Here is a 12,898-nt window from a genome sequence, read left to right as displayed (position 1 = left end):
TTCTGGGGATCACATCTGGGAAATGGGGTCTGTAGGCATAGAGACTCCTGGGCTGAAGAACAGGGAGGGACTTCTGATCTGGCAGAACTGCAGTTCAGCTCTGGTATCTGGCAGATGGGAGGACACCAGCTCCCTGGGGAGCACTGACTGAGAGGGCTTTTGGGCGACAGGGCTGGGTCCACAGTAAAAGTTTGACTCCAACTTGCAGCCCCTGCCAGTCGCCAACCAGCTCTGAGAAGATGTGAGTCTGTTACGTGTTTCCTGACTGTCGGGGCCACCCACACCCTGATCCCAGGGCTGCCTGCCTCTTGACTTGCTGCCACCCACATCCTGGTCAGCTGCTTCTGGAATGGATCAGCCTATGGGTCCCACTCTCACAAGGCAGTGTCGGCTGCTGGGGCGGATTCGGGGGCCTGAGCGGGCCGCAGGGGGCCCCCGGGGTCTGCACTGCTCCCCAGATGGCCTGCTCTTCCTGACAGCAGGGGCCTCTCCCTGTGTCCATGTTCTGGACCTGGAGGGCCGAGCTGTCTGCAGCCTACCCTGCCATGTACCAGGCTCCGGAGACTTTGTGCCAGAGGATGTGGCTGTGACAGCCTCTGGGCTCGTGGTGGTCAGCGACCTGGTCCATGGGGCTGTCCGTGCACTCCAGCATACAGCCCAAGCCCCTCAGGGCCACTGGGTGACTGTGGGCTCCTTCCAGTCTCCTCGAGGGCTGGCTGTAGATGTCTTTGGCAGACTCTTAGTGACAGACTATGTGGCCAATGCTGTGCACAACTTCACTCTGGGCCCTGCCCTCGAGGCCCTGGCCCCCACTTCAGTGCTGGGCCTTCAGGGCCCTTGCTGGGTGGGCCCGCGGCCAGATGGAGGCCTGGCTGTGAGCGAGGAGTGTGGAGATGTTCAGCTGTTTGGTAGCAGCCATCAGCCCCTTGGCTCTCTGGGGGGCCAGACGGGACATTCCTTTGGCTGCCCCACTGGTGTGTGCACCGACTCAGAAGGCAATGTCATCGTGTGTGATGAGCAGTATCGTCAGGTGACAATGTTCCCCTGGATGGGAGCATCCATCTGCTTGGTGTCCGAAGGCCTACGGCAGCCCTCTGGTGTGGCCTGTGCACCCCAGGGCCAGCTTGTGGTGGCAGACACTGTGGATGGTTACATCAAGGTATATGAGCACCTTGCAGAGCGGACTTGACCAGGATCAGCCCCTAGCCCCAACTCACTGAAGAAAGCACCTCAGGCGCACCCCTTTCCCAGGAACTTGAACTTCACCCTCAGTTGCAAACTGGCACTGTCTGCAACCTGGGACCCTGTTACCCTCAACTTTGCCCTCATGAGATCCAGTGTTCTGGGGCTGGGTGTTGAGCCTCATGCAGGCAGGCCCTAATCAGACTGTTGCAGGCGGAAAGGGTGTGGCTGGGAGAGCTGAGCAATTTTAAACTGAGGAGTGGCTCCCCAGGGTTCCCTCAGCCTCAGAGGCACTCAGGGTGCAGGCCGAGCTTCCAGGAGCTTTTTTGAGTCCTGAGTAGGTAAGGGGCGGCGGGTGGGGGATGGGGGGGTTGTGGCAGCAGGGAGGTGGTTGGATTTGGCTGGTGCCCCAGGTCACTTTCTCATGAGGGATGGGGGAGTGAATGAGATTGGCTGATGAAGACATACTCCTACTGCTTGAAAGAAGCATGAGAGACAGAGAGACGACTTCTGTGCTGTGATTAAGGCATTGGACTGCAAACCAGAAGTTTGAAGGTTTGAACACGTCAGCCATTTCATGGGAGAAAGATGAGGCAGTCTATTCTGGTAAAGATTTTCAGCCTGAAAAACCCAATGGGATCAGTTTTACTCTGTCCTGCAGGGTCCACTCAGTGGTAGTGCACTTATACACAGGGAAATGAGGCCTCAGGGGTGGGGCGAGCCAATGGCCCAGCCAGCTCCTGGTTCAGGGAGGGTCTTTGTGGAGGATCAGTGTAGAATGTTTTGGGGGAACACTGGGGATCCCCAATATGTCCTAGCCAGGAGAATACCTATGTAGTTGGATTCAATAAACATTGGTTGTTGCTGTTGTTACTGGGATCCTGTTAGATCTGCAGGGGCCACTTTTGACAATTAGGATCCAATGTCCTATCCATGAGCCCTGCCCTGTGAGAACTTGGATAGGCCTCTGCAGGAGGCAGTGAGAGAGGGAGCCAGCCTGGGGATGAAGATCGGAATCCTGAGGGTTCCAGGGCTGGAGAACCGTCAAGCCAGACTCACTTCAAACCTCACTTTTTTTTTCCTCTCTGAAAGATAGATGAAGAGGGCCCAACTTTTTGATTTTTTTTTATTTTGTACGTGTGTACCGTCAAGTCAGATCTGACTGGTACAGGAGAAGATTGCCCCTCCTACAGCAAAGCATCTGGTGGACTTGAACTATTTACCTCTGGGATTGCAGTACAGCTTCTTGCCACTAGGCCACCAGAGCTCCCTAAGGACCCAACTTTCTAGTGGTTCTCTCTTCTGTTCATTATATTTGATCCCTGCAAGAGAAGCAGGAGCAGCGTCCAGGGAGTTAGGTGGCTGCCTGGGGTAGGGAAGCTGAGGTATGCAAAGAAAGTCGAGCTCATCATTCCAGGGTCCAGCAAGAATCTTACACGTGCGGAACACTTGCGCGCGGCCCGCGGGCAGCCCGGGAACCTTTGGGGGCCGGACCGTCGCTTGGCAACAGCTGAGTAGGCGGAAATGGGTCTCGTGTCCCGCGGCACGGCTGCGGCAGGGCTGGAGCCTTCGAACCGCGCCGTCCGTCCGGGCCCGCCTAGTACAGTTCCTAACCGCGTGACGACGCCGCCACCCGAGGGCGCAGCCCCGGGGAGCAGCTGGTGAGCCGAAGAGGTGGGCGGACCCCGCGATATGACCTTGGCGGCCAGCGAGCCCCCGGACATCGCGGCCCCGGGGTGGGAAGGGAACGAAGCTGGCCGTTTGACTTTCCTTTCCTTCCTCCATAAGATCGGGGCCCGCTGTCCGCCGCCCCTCCACGAGAGGACTAAGGAGCAGGCGCTGTTGGCGGGGAGCCTGGCCCTCCTGCTGCCGGGCAATTCTTAGAAAAGGCTTTGGAGTGCGAGTCCTCTTCCGTAATAAGACAGGGGACGGAGGGAAAGAAAAGAGGTTTGGAGAACACCCAAGACGGGGATCTTCAGCAGTGGACCGAGAGTTTAATATCAGGGGTTCGTGACGACCGAACTAGGCTTTCTCCGTAGTGTGTTAGCTTGGTAGACAGTGGGGAGGGGCGGCTCACCCCCGCGGGTGACCGCATCTTGCATCACAGCTTTCTCTCTGCTCACCTTCCCAGGCTCTATCCGCCTCTCCCACCCGGTCCCGCCTTGCTATCGATTTGCCTGTGCTTTCATCTCTTTTCTGTCTGATCCTGACTCTCCTTTTGTGCTCCAGCCACTCCCAGAGGCTGAGTTGGGGTGGAGAAAGGAGTTTGTCCTGTAATGTGTTTTCTCCAATACTATACAGCTTTTTCTCTCCAAGCGCCTCTATCCTTAGATGCAAAGAACTTTATTATTTTTTTTACAATTTTTTCTCTTTTATGGTGTTTTGAGTTAAAGTTTACAGAACAAAATGGTTTGTTTTGGTGTTTTGTTTTGTTTTGTTTTCTTTCTATCTAACCACTCAGACACGTTTTACTTTCTGACATTAATTACAACACCCATAGGGAGTTCTGGTGGCCAAGTAGTTAAAGAATTACACTGCCAACCCCAAAGCAGGCAGTTCAAATCCACCAACTTCCCCTAAGGAGACTAATGGCCAGTCTCCTGTGTGATTTACAGCCTCTGAAAACTTGCTGGAGGGTCAGGTATGAGGGACCCTGACAATGGGTTGACAGTGTAACTACCCTCTTCTCCATCTTTGGTTTCCACTCATCCTTCAGTTTTCTCTCTGCCTGTCTTCAAGGCTTTATCCTTATGCCAATGCTGCCCTTTTGACCTTATATGGTTGACTGAAATTTTACATTGGTAAAATTGATAAATTTTTTAGAAGATGTGTTATGCCCACAGAGAAAGTGTACATATCACAAATCTGGTGTGGAAGACTGAGTTTTCACAAAGTGGTCACACCACAGACCCTACCTCCTAGAGTGTTAGAGGCTATTTTCAGCTATAGCCAGAGGGAGTTTTCCAAAGGTCCCAGGAGGTGAATGTGCAGACCCCCATGCAGGCAGAATGTGCTGTGTTAGGCTCTCATTGGACACGTAGGCGAGCAGGCCTTGAGAGATGATGGTCTCACAGGGTGAAAGACTCAGCTGCTGGCCTCCACCCATTCTCTGTCCTCTCTCCAGTCCCTGGAGCAGCTTCCCCGACAGGGACCTATTTCAGGTGTAACCCATAGCTGATAGAGCCCTCCTAAGTTGGCCTCAGAGGCTCACTCCCTCTAAGGCCTTGATCTGTTTCCAGGGTAGAAGGGCAGATTCAGAAACCACGGGTCCTTCAGAATTCATGCTTTATGATGGCTGCTGGGAGGCAGCTTCTATGCCTCAGGGACCCCCTAGAATTGCTCAGCCTATTTTTGAGAGCTCTAGAAAAGGCCTAGAGAGCACATAGATTAGTACCTGAAGAAGAGTGAGTGCTGCCCCAGGCCAGGTGGACTGGGTTGGTGGTCAGCACTGGGCAGGAAGCTCCCATGTGGAGAGGTAGGGGGAGGGTCAGCTTGCTTCCTGGGTGGAGGCCCTGGATCCTTAGCGCTTTTATTTGCACTTCTTTTGTTTGTTTGTTTGTTTTTTTTTTTTCACTTCTTTTGTTGCTGAAGGCCCTTTTCTTTACACCACGTGAAGAATGAGTTCTTAGAAGTTGAAAATGAAAGTCACTTTTTCTTCCCCCAAACAGCTTTATTAAGTGTTGATGATGGAGTCCCATGGCCCACTCCCTGCCACTGTGACCCATCCTGAGAAGAGGGCACCTGGCCAAGTGCCCTAGGCAGCCAGGGGTATAGGTGGAAATGTGTGTTTGGGCCCAGCTGAGAGCCAGGTACAGCTAGGGACTGAAGATTGAGTGTAGTTGTAGACTGCAGAGTAGGTACAGATACGCATTCAGGTAGGGTTGTAGCTATACAGGGGGGAACTGAAAGGGGTGCAGTCACACACTGACGAGGAGGTGCAGGTGGGGCAGCACCTTGCAGCCCTCAGAGTATCTATGGCCTGTCTGCATCAGGCAGGCAGTTCTCTGTGAGAGCCCTTTGCTGTGTGCATTGCTTCCTTCTGGGCTGGCTCACCTGTCTGGGTCTAGCCTCCAGCCACCCTGCTGCCCTATCCCTCCCCTTGCCAGAATGGTGATGGCAGCAGTGCGAGGAGCCCCCTCTTTTACAGGACTCTCGGCATGATGCTCAAGGCCTTCTTCCCCACATGCTGCACCTCAGCGGACAGTGGGCTGCTGGTCGGGCGCTGGGTCCCAGAGCAGAGCAGTGCAGTGGTCCTGGCGGTGGTGCACTTCCCCTTCATCCCCATCCAGGTCAAGGAGTTCCTGGCCCAGGTGCAGCAGGCCAGCCGGGTGGGTGTGACTGTGCTGGGCACCTGGTGCCACCACCAGCAGGAGCCCGAGGAGAGCCTGGGCCGCTTCCTGGAAGAACTGAGTGCCATCTTCTCCCATGAGCCATGGCTGCAGCTGTGCCGAGAGCGAGGTGGGGCAGTCTGGAGCAGCAAGGCAGTCCAGCGTCCAGTGCTCCCTGGTGCCCCTGGAGAGCACCAGGTCACCCTCATCTTCTATGACCAGCGGCAGGTGCTGCTGTCCCAGTTGCACCCCCCTGCAGCCCTACCTGACCGCCAGGCTGGGGATGCCCCGGCCAGCACTGGGGGGCTGGCCGCAGTCTTCGACACAGTGGCCCGCAGTGAGGCACTTTTCCGCAGTGACAGGTTCGACGAGGGGCCCGTACGGCTGAGCCACTGGCAATCAGAGGGCGTGGAGGCCAGTATCTTGGTGGAGCTGGCCAAGCAGGCCTCCGGGCCCACCTGCCTGCTGCTCAGCTTCCTGTTGTCCGTCCTCTCTGCCATTGGGGCCTGCCGGTGGGTGCCAGAATCCGTCAAGGGCAGAGGTGGTGCTTGGAGGGGCAAGAGAGGGAACATGTTGGGAGGAGGTGGACCCAGGACAGGGGCATGGGGCTGGAGTTCCTGGGGTTCAGGCCCTGAAGGAAGCAGACACTGTCTGCCTGGGCACCGGAGGCCACCCAGTCACCATTCTTCACTGGATAAAACATGGCCCTAATATTGGCTGCTTGTCAGATAGAGGTTCTGGGGCTGCAGTCCTCTCCCTTGGTGGTGGCCCACCATTGGGAGTCAGCCTGATGAACAAAGGACACTCCAGGGCCTGGCCTTGCTCCCTGAAGTGCTTGCCTGGTTGGCCTGTGTATCATGTCTTAGAGACAGAACTCAGCTGCTGGGGTGCCTGATAGGAGAGAGTCGGGGCTGTGCATGGAGAGGGTGTCGATGCAGAGATCTTTTGCAGAGAGAGTTCTTGGCCTCTGTCATCTGTTCTGGGGACACATAGAAGGTTGGGACCCTGATGTGCACAGGCTGTGACTCAGTGGGTTGTCCTGGCTTCACTGCTATGGCAGTCACTCACTCCTGCTTAGATCTAGGGGGTGAATTGCTGCAAGGTATTTCCTCCCTGAAGTTGGTTTAAAGCCACTGCACCAAGGTTGAGACCCCTTCCCGAGCTTCTAGTGCGTTGACTTGATGTTTCTGTGCTCTGAGCTCTTGACTTCCTGCCTGTAGCCAGACTCCGAATTTACAGAGAGGCTCTGAGAACAGTCATTTGAGACCATTGTCTCAATTTATCACCTAGATGCCATATGGCCATGTGCTTCCTGCGAGATACCACTTCTTAGGGGGCCCACCATTCCTTCTAGGCACTGTCAGGTGGAAGTGCCCCTGACCAGTAGTTTATGGGGTGCCCTCCTGCCCTTGCTGCACAGGCCCTCTGGTTTGAAGTGGTGTGGACTGAGCAAGGCCAGCCCTTCCCCTGTGCTCAGAGTAAGGGGTGTCCACCCCTGAGTGACTGGTTCCCCTGTAGCAGCAGGGTATCAGAGGTCAACCCCTCTCACCTGCAGGTTGTTTTGGCTGTGGCCTCTGCCTTTCATCTGTAGCAAGTTGTCCACCTGTGAGCAAGTCCGTCACCGGTTGGGGCATCTTTCCCTGGTCTTCAGCACCCAGAAGGCTGAAAACCCTGCACAACTGATGAGGTGTGGGCCACTGTGGGTGAGAGCTGGGGACTATCCAACCACCCAGCTGCTCTGACCACCCCTCTTCCCCCAGGAAGGCCAACGTGTTCGTGTCCGTGCTACTGGACGTGGGCCTGGGCCTGGCTCTGCTGACTTGGCTCCATGGGGAGGACCGCATTGGGCAACTGGCTAATGCCCTTGTCCCTGTGGCTGATGTGAGTGGGGCAGTGGTCTTTGTGGGTCAGTTCTCTCCTGAGGGAGTGCAGAAGTCTCTCCCAGGTCAACTATGCCTTGCTGGGGTGGGTACCGGCCTTGCTTAATCCAGACCCCAAACCTCAGCAGGTTCAGATGAGTACACTGCTGACCCATTTGAACCGTGGAGGGGCCCCAGTCTGCCCTCCTGCTCTGGCTTGGCCTTGATGGGGTCAGCACCACAGAGTCTGTATGTCCAGGCTCCTGCCTGCTCCCTCTTCCTCAGCCTTTTGCCACACTGGTCCTTACCCTTACTGATTGCCCTTCACAGTGACCCAGGCCTCCTGTGTCCACCTGGCTGTCCTCCCTTGGAGCTAGAAGACCCTCACCCCTGTTGATTGTGTGTCTTTCTGTGCAGGGTAGCGCACTGGCCTGCAGCTGTCCTCTGGCCATATCCAAGCTGCCACATGCCCTGGGCCTATAGTGGGAGGCAGCCCTCCATGGGCCATGAACCTCCACAGAGCTCTGGGGTCACTTAGGAACAATGAGGGCTGGGAGGGGCCTGCTGGGCCCACACTCGCCCGTGTCTTTCGGTTAGCTCTGCATCTTGCAAAAGTGCTCAGAAACATCAATATTTCATTTTAAAACGAAAGCCTCTTCCTACTGCCAGCCCTTACCCTTGAAATATTAAACAAGCTCTATTTATAAAGCATGCTCTACCCCTTCCTGGCTGCCAGCACCAAGTCTGATGTGCTATGAGGCTTTGGTGCAGACTGGATGTCCAGTGGTGGAAGGGATGCACAAGGCTGGTGGGGGCACTTACTCCATTCCTTAGCCCCCCCCTCCCCACTGCTCACAAAAGGTCCTTCCTGGTGCTGACAGGAGAGCTGACCCCTGAGGGCTCTGTAATGCTGACTGACAGAGGACCTATCCAGACCTCATGCATTAGTCTTCCTGAGTCCAGTAGTCTGAGGCAGGGAGAAGAGGGAAGCGTGGGCTTGGGCAGCATGCCCAGCAGGCCAGGAGTACAGTGGTCCTAGTGGTGGTTTCCTGGTTTAACTGGGTCTAGTAAGCCCTTCTGACCATCTGCCCTCTGAGTTCTGGACTCCCTGCTTTGTACAAGGGACTCTTTGATCACAGGGGGATCAGGGTGGACTGGGTTCCAGGGCAGCGAGGAGCAGTGCCAACCTGGCCAGTACTCATGTCCTCTGGCTGCAGCGTGTGGCTGAGGAGTTGCAGCATTTGCTGCAGTGGCTGATGGGAGCCCCCGCCGGGCTAAAGATGAACCGGGCACTGGACCAGGTGCTGGGCCGTTTCTTCCTCTACCACATCCACCTGTGGATCAGTGAGTGTCCACTACCACGTTCACCTGTGGGTCATTAGGGAATGGGCTGTTCCCCCTGTGGGCCAGTGGGATGGTCTGGGTTGTGCTTTCTCTGTGTCCATCCTAGAGAGGATGAGGCAGGCCCCTGGGGGCCTGCTTAACACTCATGCCCTGGCCACAGGCTATATCCACCTCATGTCACCCTTCATCGAGCGGATCCTGTGGCACGTGGGCCTCTCTGCCTGCCTGGGCCTCACGGTTGCCCTGTCCCTCCTGTCAGATATCATCGCTCTGCTCACCTTCCACATCTACTGCTTCTATGTCTATGGCGCTAGGTGGGTAGTCCCGCATGCCCTGCCCAATCCCTCACCTGGCCTATGGGCTGTCATCCTGAAGATCTAAGACCTGTCCTCCTCCTTGGTCCCCATATCCCACCCACCCCCACCTGGCTCATAGGCTGTACTGCTTGAAGATCTATGGCCTGTCCTCCCTCTGGCGCCTGTTCCGGGGGAAAAAGTGGAATGTGCTGAGGCAGCGTGTGGATTCCTGCTCCTATGACCTAGACCAGGTGCCAGCCGCAGGGCATGTGTGTGACCTCAGGGAGTCAACTTGGGATGACCTTCCTTGTGCATGTGTGTGTGACCTTAAGGGTGATAGTCCTTGTGAGACTGTGGAGGGGCTCACCTAGGCTCAGATGCTTGGTACAGTTGCTTGCTTGGGTTAGCTGCCAGGAACCCTACGACAGCTCTGACAGCCACCACCTGCAAAGTAAGTGGCGTCTGCAGGTGACACCATGCAAAGCCTTGCTCAGCCCAAATTCAGTGAGTGCCACCCTTTGTCCTAATTAGGACTCCTTGTCCTAATTCACAACAGCCTTTTCTTGGTGTAGGCCTGCACGTGGTAGCTTGCTGCCCTTCCACACTGCTGCTCAACCAACCATAGGTTTTGACTGGAAATGTGACTCTAGTGCAGGACGCTGCTCTCACAGCCGCTCAGTGAACACTCAGGACCTACCCCCAAGAAGGGGAGCACCTTAGCCCAGGACAGGGTGTCCGCCCAGCTTAGGACAGGGTGATCATCCCCCAGCACAGGATAGAGCTCTCCCCTGCCTTGGACAGGGAGCCCCCAGTCCAGGTGGGGAGCCAGTGCTCACACCTGCCTTCCCTTAGCTCTTCATTGGGACCCTGCTCTTCACCATGCTGGTATTCCTCCTGCCCACCACGGCGCTCTACTACCTCGTGTTCACCCTGGTAAGCCCTGCCAAGGTCCCTACACAGTTCACTGTGCCCTGGAAGGCTGGGGGTCACTGGGGTAGGTAATTCCCTGGGGATGGCCTCAGGGATTGATGGGCATGGTCCAGCTCTGGCTTTGAGTGCTGGCTCTGTCATAGCTCCGGCTCCTGGTGGTAACTGTGCAAGGCCTCCTTCACCTACTTGTGGACCTGGTCAACTCACTGCCACTCTACTCAATTGGCCTGCGCCTCTGCCGGCCCTACCGGCTTGCAGGTGGGTTCATGCTGCAGGGAATATAGCAGGGCTGGGGTTTCAACACCTCTCTCCTGGGAGAGGCCTGGGGGCCTCCCTAACTAAGAGCCTGCTAGGCTGTCCATCCATACTAGCTCTGTCCTGTGCACCATGCTTCCTTCCAGGGACAGCTTGGTGTGCTGGGTGCTGAAGCATCCGAGTTGATGAGAATACTGACTTTGCCCATGCCAGTGAGGCTGATGGAAGTACCCTATGCATCAGGGCAGTGCTGCCCCCTCACTGCCCCTCATTCTCATTTTAGCTGGTGTGAAGTTCCGGGTCTTGGAGCATGAAGCTGGCAAGCCCCTCCGCCTCCTGATGCAGGTAACGTAATGCTCCCACCCATTTCTCGTGGCCAGGACCTAAGCCTCTATAGCACACCGGGCTGTCAAGTGTGGGACCGTATCTCCAAGCTAGGTGTGTACAGGCTGAGGAGCTGAGAGCAGGGCCTGCTGGGGAGCCCTTTCCTGAGGCCTCAGCCTAGAGATCTTGCCCTCCTCTTCCCTACCCTTTCTCTACTGCTTTGGGTCTCAGTATGGAGGGGTCCTGTACTGAGTCAGCTGGCCTTGCATGGACTCTGGGCTCAAGGGGTATATCCTGGGCATGCTCCCTTCTGAGCCAGCCTGGGACTACGCAGACAGGGTTTAAGCAGCACTAGGGCCACCCTGACACGCCCCTCCCAGGTGCTCACCCATCCTGGGGAAGATCCAGTGGAGGCAGTGAGGATCCCAGTCTTCTCTGCCTAGATCCGCAGAAAGCCAGCTATGAAGTGCTTTCCCTTCTTTGTGGCCCCCCAAGCACCTCTGGGCTCATACACGGAAGCTACATCTGGGACACAGCTGACCCTTTCCCCCAGAACCCCTGAGCCCAGCCATCCTGTGAACTTACAGGCCCTTTTGCCCTTGTTCCCACAGATAAACCCACTGCCATACAGTCAAGTGGTGCATACCTACCGCCTCCCCAGCTCTGGCTGCCCCCCCAAACTCTCCTGGAGCTCACTGTGCCGCAAGCTCTTCTTCGGGGAGCTCATCTACCCCTGGAAGCAGAAAGGGGACAAGCAGGACTGAAGGCTCAGCCAGTACCTTCACTAGTGTGCTGCCTGCTGTGCCCAGTGCAGCATGGATGGTGGGCAGCAAATGTCTTGCAGGTGCCAGACCAGCCGCTGCCCTGTTTCCCCTAGGCATAGGGGTCCTGGGTATGCAAGCAGGGTGAGCCCTCCTGGCCAGGCTCTGTCACTACCACCATCTGCCTTGGCCCACCTCTCAGTCCTGCCTGGTGTCATGCTGTCAGCTGACACTCAGTCCTCAGAACATACCCTGGGCTCTCCCACTTGCTACCCCAGCCACTTCATGTCCTACACCAGCCCTTAACCCTCAGGCCTCTGGGCCACTTTGTGGGTATGCTGGCTGGTTACTGGGCCTGTCCCGGGGACAGAGGTATTTAGGGTATGTTCCTCCCCACAGAAGGAATGAGTCCTAGTGTTTCCTCCAGGGCCTCTGTGTGGGGTTAGCTTTAGAGCAACCCCAACCTCCCACCAGCTGGCAACATGTTTTTCTAGATGTGTCCTGCAGAGGGGTGTTCTGCAGACACTCTAGCCCCTGTGCTGTTGTGGGACACCACCCTGGGATGGCCCCCATCCTGTGCCTCACCCATCACACAAAAAGCCGGATCTGCATGTCGTGGTGGGAAACCTTGTGACCTGACCTGCCAGTCTAGCTGGTACAATTAAACCAGAGCTGTGTGGGGTGATGGTTCTGAGTGGAGTGGGCTGCAGTTCCGGCACCTTCCCCAGGAGACCACTTGGCTGCAGGCAGGAAGCAGGTGACACTTGGCTCTGGCCCATCTTCATCACCACTCACAGCGTGGGGACAGTAACCACCACTATGATAATAAAGCTTTGTTGCAGAGCCATTTAGCTGTGTTTCCAAGTTTTGCCTTGTCTCCAAGACCATCATCCTGATGGCACAGTGGGACAGTCCCAGTGATACCCTGAGATTGAAAGACCTGGCATTCCTTGCCTGGTATAGAGCTTCTGTGGGGTTCATGGCAGGTGCGCTCACTGAGGACATGGATGAGTTGCCTCTGGTTCTGATGAGCATCTCCTCACCCAGAACTTCTGACCATTGACAGTCTGCCCTGCCTTCCTTCCATTGCTGTGGCCTCCAAGTTGGGGAGGGCCGGGGGTTGAGGGACTCTGGGGTCCAGTATGCTGCACTGTAGGTTTCACAAAAGACACTTGAAGAGAAATGTAGCATTTTCATCCCAAATGTATGAGGCAGTGGTGTTAACCCCATGCACCATGCTGTGCAACAGTCACTGTCTACAAGACTTACCACCTCAGATAGACCACCTTATTCTCCTGTCCCCAACAATTTCCCAGGGCCTGAGAACCTCTGAGCTGCTTTTCGTTTCTACATCTGCCTAACTCAATTATTTAATAAAGATGGCATTTTTAATAAAAGTGGTATAACTCAAAATGCACTGGTCCATTTGTGTCAGACCTATCTCACTCAGCATTGTGTTTCCAAGGTTCATCTGTATCATAGCATGTACTAGGATTCCATTTTCCTTCATAGGTGAGTAATATACCTTGATGTGATTGTGTTTCTTCATCATCTTGAAAAGAAAGAACTTGAGTTGTTTCTCTTCATGACTAGTAATACACAGTGTGAAAGGAACAGTT

The 12,898-nt window shown here is 55.6% G+C and overlaps 1 protein-coding gene across 1 annotated transcript; it reads left to right on the top strand.

Moving 5' to 3' along the window:
* Positions 1-5,339: 5,339 nt before the first annotated feature.
* PIGQ (phosphatidylinositol glycan anchor biosynthesis, class Q) lies at positions 5,340-11,282 on the top strand. The gene is made up of 10 exons (XM_006894853.1): positions 5,340-6,022; positions 7,066-7,197; positions 7,271-7,391; positions 8,587-8,713; positions 8,874-9,027; positions 9,149-9,260; positions 9,862-9,942; positions 10,083-10,197; positions 10,478-10,539; positions 11,130-11,282. Exons 1-10 carry the CDS (start codon positions 5,340-5,342, stop codon positions 11,280-11,282), a joined length of 1,740 nt encoding a protein of 579 aa, XP_006894915.1.
* The last annotated feature ends 1,616 nt before the right edge of the window (positions 11,283-12,898 follow it).

This window comes from Elephantulus edwardii, unplaced genomic scaffold (genome assembly GCF_000299155.1).
Source record: "Elephantulus edwardii isolate Elephantulus edwardi_28Jun2011 unplaced genomic scaffold, EleEdw1.0 scaffold00151, whole genome shotgun sequence".
NCBI classification, from domain to species: domain Eukaryota; kingdom Metazoa; phylum Chordata; class Mammalia; order Macroscelidea; family Macroscelididae; genus Elephantulus; species Elephantulus edwardii.
The sequence above is the reverse complement of the archived record's forward strand: the minus strand, read 5'-3'. Positions and strand labels throughout refer to the sequence as shown.